General features: G+C 40.8%; 1 protein-coding gene across 1 annotated transcript; it reads left to right on the top strand.

Moving 5' to 3' along the window:
- Positions 1 to 492: 492 nt before the first annotated feature.
- On the top strand, positions 493 to 5,326 carry LOC115545354 (cell adhesion molecule 3-like). The gene is made up of 7 exons (XM_030358403.1): positions 493 to 589; positions 1,051 to 1,110; positions 1,954 to 2,247; positions 2,519 to 2,782; positions 3,648 to 3,747; positions 4,494 to 4,575; positions 4,658 to 5,326. The coding sequence occupies exons 2-7, from the start codon at positions 1,065 to 1,067 to the stop codon at positions 4,877 to 4,879; spliced, it is 1,008 nt and encodes a 335-aa protein (XP_030214263.1). The 5' UTR covers positions 493 to 589; positions 1,051 to 1,064; the 3' UTR covers positions 4,880 to 5,326.
- The last annotated feature ends 216 nt before the right edge of the window (positions 5,327 to 5,542 follow it).

Genomic DNA, 5,542 nt, shown 5'->3' with positions numbered 1-5,542 from the left:
GTCTATACATGGTATTAACAGAACAGTATCATCAGTATTAACAGTAATAACAAAGAACATTATCAACAGTATCAACAGTGAGAATAATTAAGAGAACTGTATCAACGAGATTAACCGAACAGTATCAACAGTGAGAATAATTAAGAGAACTGTATCAACGAGATTAACCGAACAGTATCAACAGTGTTACCACTGAACAGTGTGAACGGCTTTAACAGTGTTTATAATAGTAACAGTATTAAAAGAGACCAGTATTAATAGTATTAATAGAGCACAGTATTAGCTGCATTAACACTGTTAACATTATTAACAATGATAACAGACCAGTTTTAACGGAGAACAGCAACAACAGTATTAACAGTATTTACTAATCAGTGCAGTATTAATATTGGTTGATGTGGGTTTTTTTTAACCTTTAATCTCTAACTATATCTTCTTCCTGTATGTTGGCTCAGCTCTAGGTTATATCTCTGCTCGTGTACATTTTAATAAGTTCCTCATTCACTCATCTCACCAAGGCGTAGACAGAAAGATGAAGTAAAGCTTTTACTCTTCAGGAACTTCATATCAAGTCCTTCACCTCTATCACGTAAGTCAACTCTATGTCTGGTTGATAAAACAAAGGAACATAATTACTGTTGTATTACATGTCTAATGTCTATTACATGTATTGATGTATATTATTTTTTGTTTTATTGAAGCAATACCTGTTTTAGTTAATGTAAGGGTGTTATCTTTTGTTTTCCTGTTTATATCTCTGTCTAAACTTCTCAAGAGTTGAACATTTCCAAATGTTATCTTTAAAGGTAATACATCACATATGCATAGTTATTATCATTGTTCTTCTTCGAATATTGGTATTATATGATGAAAAATTAGTTTAATTAGTCATGGTAAAAGTGGTAGATTTACTGGTATTTTGAAATAGACATTTCAATAGCATTTAACAATGTCTTATTATTATAAGTGTAGTACTGAATACCTTAAGGGTAGTACGATATTAAGTGTAGTACAGAAGTTAATGAGATTTTTGTATTTCTCCTGATGAAGTTCTGGAGGAGAACATGACTGGATCCTGGAGACTATTTCTGCTCTGTAGTCTCCTGCAAGGTAAACATCTCAACACTCTGTTGAAACCTGTAGTTACCTTCTTAATACCTGTAGCACTGAAGTTCTCCCTGTAGTCTCTGTTTTTACCCTCTGTAGTACTCTAATAATACCTGTAGTACTTGCTCTGTCAATGCATATATATTAAAAAGTAAGATTTTGAAACTAATTAGAAGCATACCATACAAATCAAACATAATAATGACAATAATAATGATAATAATAATGATAATAATAATAATAAATAATAACTTAGTAAATAATATAACTTACTAATAATAATTTAATTGATTCAGATAAATAATCTTGTTTTTTAGGAAGTTCAATGTTGCCTTAAAATATATTGTCAAAGTTTGTGCATCGATTGAGCCTTTGGATTTGTCAACCTCTTGTTTTAAAGGTGCTGGGTGCAACACTGCAGAATTTAAGGTCCTAGTGCCAGCAAGTGTGATGACATTCAGTGGATCCTGTGTTACCGTTCCTTGTTCCTTCATCTTGAGGGACGGGTATGATGCCTGGCTAAACCCTGAATGTGGAAAATATTGGTATAAAACTACATATCAACCTATAAGTTCTACAACATTCAGGGGGGACCTTACCGCACACAACTGTACCACAACATTCAATGACGTACATGAAGACAATGTTCAATATTATTTTAGAATTGAATGTGCTGGAAGTTTAAAATATAATTTTTATGAAAACCCAGTGACCATCAGGATCAAGGGTAAGTGCAATGTGTGTCCGTCTGAAACAAACATCTCTCACAAGTCCTATTGGTCTCACTGTGGTTCAAATTATGCTTGGGTCTCCATAGTAACCGCTCTAAATTGGTTTGGTACCCAGGGCTCCCTGATGCACCTCGTTTGACCACCCCCAAGGAGCCGGTGGTGGAGGGGACTCCTGTGGAGCTGGGGTGCTCTGCCCCGTCCTACTGTGACACCCACCCCCCCACTGTGACGTGGACCCCCGCCCTGGGGCTCAGCACCCAGCTCCAGCAGAACGATACCGTGACCTCCACTCTGACCTTCAACGCCTCCCACCTCCACCATGGAAACAATGTCTCCTGCACTGCGACCTACTACATACCATCTGGGAACAAAACTGTGACGTCTACGAGATACCAACTCAGTATCTCATGTGAGTCAATGTACTACCTTCTCAATGAAAAGTACATTTTATTATTTGTTTACTTTTTTATATTCATCTTCTCTGTAATATACCTTTATTTTACTTGATCTTAGAAGACAAAGCAGTGGGTTGATAAACAAGAACTTTTGATGCTTCTCCTGTTTTTCATTTCATTTACTATATTTTACTGTATTCAGAACAGTTTTGTTAAATTCACAACATCTGACCAACATGACGCCGGAGCTGAGGGCTAGGCTCTGATTGGTGGGTTCTCTCTCAGATGCCCCCAGGAACACCTCTGCTGTCGGCAGCCCGTGTCTTCCAGCCAGAGAGGGAGGCTGCCTCAACCTGACCTGCACCAGTCATGCTAACCCTGCTGTCAGCGAGTTCACCTGGTACCGAATACACGGAGAACACATCCTTAAGATCGGGACTGGATCTTCTCTGTCCATCCAGCTGTGGAACGCCAATAACGTTTTCTTCTGTGAGGTCCGGAATGACTTTGGCACAGAAAAGTCTAATGTCTACAAGATTGACATTCAAAGTAAGTTGATTCAAAACAGGAAGCCACCCTGAGCTTGGTGATGTATCTAAAGGTTTCCTCGATCTAAGACAGAAGACAAAGCAGTGTGTTGATCAATAATTCAAAGTAAGATTGACTCAAAACCATTGAGCAATTGTAAGGTTATTTTATTCAAACCTGATTACGTTTCTTATCTATTCATTTCAGTTTTTGCTTTGCTTTTCTGTTCACTCTGACAGCTTATTGTAAGGTCGACATTCAAAGTAAGATTGACTCAAAACCAGGAACAACCCTGAGTTTGGTGATGTAGTGATAACAATGTTTTTTGTTAAACCGGAAGTAAGATGACTTCTCCAAATTCTCTCTTCTTGTTGTCTTCCCTCTTCCCTGTATTCACAGCTCCTCCCAGGATCCTGCCCTCTTCAAACTGCAGCACAATTGCAGCCTGGGTGCGATGTTCCTGCTACAGCGTGGGCAGACCATCACCGTCTCTGGAGTGGAGGTTGGATGGGAAACTGGTGTTGGGTTCTGAAGACGTGTCTGTTAGCCAGTTCAACCTGGAGAACGCCACGTTGAGAAGCTCCCTCACAATGAGGGCCCCTGCTGGTCTGACAGCCTTGACCTGCCACAGCTCCAACGCTGCCGGGAACACCAGCCAGAAGTTTCCTGTCCCCCACCTGGATACACAGCCAAACCTGACAGGTCTGTCCTCAAGGAGATAAAGCACAACCAATGCACATATATCAATGCACAACCAGCTGTGAGTCTGAAGAGCCTCGGGGTCTTTAAAAATGTATTGACCTGTTCAATCACAGCCAATCACAAAACCATAAACAAAACCTCCTGACAACACATTATAAATCTTTCCCCTTCCCTGTATTCACAGTTCCTTCACAGATCTTTAATATTCCAGACTTGGTGCTGTGCATTGTCAAATCTGCTGTGATATTCGTGGGATTAGTGTGCGTGGTTGTGTGTATTATAAGGTAAGTCCACTTGAAATCGTACACATTCTCTGTGTTTAGAAATTCACAACTATCTCTGTTGAAATCAGATAGATGTCATTTAGTAGCAGAAGCCTACAAGCAGACTGAGGACATGGGGAACTGAACCCCAGGGGCGCAGTTGAGCGTTGACAGTGTAGAGTGTAATGACGGTTTCCAACTACCCCTCAAGTACAAGTTACGTACACTTATTATGCATTTTTGTCCAATAAATTTGAAAACGTTTAAGGCAAGATGTATGCATCTTATTTGCTAAATATATATACTTATCATTTTAATTCAGATGAGGGCTATTTAAAAAAAAAACTATGAAGAGATTCAGCAGGATTAGCAGCGCTCGCTGCCAGGTGCTCGTCACGTCGTGTAGCTTCACTGCTGGAGCTTCTGATCTAAAAAGGTTTATCACACATCAGTTGTGTGTGGGACAAATCAAATTATTTACAATAACCCGTGGATTATTATCTATGTAGCAGCGAATCAGGAATAGACAGAGATTCTAATTGTACTATATTTAGCTCAGTCCACCCCATGCATTATACACTGTCTAGTCTGTCCCCCTGGTGCTCATTATTTTTCCGGTTGTATTCCGGTCAACGGGAGTGGGACAGCGCACTCTCTATGACAGCTCTGCCAGAACCTTTCAACTGGTTTCCAAACCCCCTGGCCAATAGACCATCCCACCCCCTCTGATATACAGTTTGCCCTACTGTGTATTCTTTTGGTTTCAGAACCCGGAAAGTGGGTGAGGAGACGCGGTCCTTTAACGCTGCCACTGTGAAGCGAGCCCCCCCAGACGAGGAGGAGTCCCAGGTAACGTGGATACAAGCTCCACACTGACCTTTGGGATATTTGTGGAGCTCTGTTGTGTTTGAAGACCAATTCTGTGTCTCAGGTCGTCTTCGGAGGTGAGGGGGACATATACGTTAACAACGGGATGCAGATGAACCCGGTTGGGCCGAGAGAGGAGCCTGTTGGACCGAGAGAGGAGGCTGTTCTGAGAGCCGGTTCCCAAGTCTCAACGCACCATGATGCAGCCTCCTCCGGCCGGATAGGCCCTGCAGGCTCCCACACAGGACGACCGGTCTCTAGGGAGCTGACTGAAGATACTCAGTAAACAGTTCATGATGACCAAGTATTTCCTCCAGGTAGATATTTTAAAAAGTTAGTATATAGCTTTTCTTAAATTAGTTGAAAACCATCGGTGTCAGTGGCAGCCTGCCCTATACGCTGAATATGCAGTTGTGTGGACCAGTCTAGCCAGTTCACAAAAGTTAATTAATTCTCTAATTCAAGATCCATTCGGAGGGGTTATGTTGCCCTCTGGTGGTGATTTGCATTCACAGCCCAGGTAGAGAATGCTTGTAGTTGTCCAGAGTGAATTTTAACGCACTATATACTGTTTCATACATTGTGTGCAGCATGACAGCAAATCTATTGAAATTAATAAATGTCTTAATAGTAATTCTATAATTTTGGCAAAATAAACATTGGTCAAGTTTCTACTAGGTTTTATAGCAATGTCTAATTTTGATTAAAATGTGTAACCATCTCTTTTAAACAATTGCAGTCCTTTGTTTTTATTTAAAGTCACAGTTTTCAGCTCAAGGTAGGGAGCATAAAAATTATACCCTACTGCCTAGAGCCAACACTGACCAGTGTCCCTGGTAACATCTAGCGTCCTAGGTAACATCTAGTGTCCCTGGTAACATCTAGCGTCCTAGGTAACATCTAGCGTCCTAGGTAACAACTAGCATACCTTGGTTCCCTGGTACCAACC

Source organism: Gadus morhua, chromosome 6, assembly GCF_902167405.1.
Source record: "Gadus morhua chromosome 6, gadMor3.0, whole genome shotgun sequence".
Classification (NCBI taxonomy): Eukaryota; Metazoa; Chordata; class Actinopteri; order Gadiformes; family Gadidae; genus Gadus; species Gadus morhua.
Note: the sequence above shows the minus strand (reverse complement) of the source record. Positions and strands in the feature narration are given on the sequence as shown.

Bases quoted from the DNA above. Each gene is read 5' to 3' on its own strand.
- LOC115545354 (XM_030358403.1), top strand. From the start codon at position 1,065: ATGACTGGATCCTGGAGACTATTTCTGCTCTGTAGTCTCCTGCAAG. The intron at 1,111-1,953 runs GTAAACATCTCA...TTTGGTACCCAG, and splicing joins GCTCTGTAGTCTCCTGCAAG to GGCTCCCTGATGCACCTCGT. The intron at 3,748-4,493 runs GTAAGTCCACTT...TTTTGGTTTCAG, and splicing joins GTGGTTGTGTGTATTATAAG to AACCCGGAAAGTGGGTGAGG.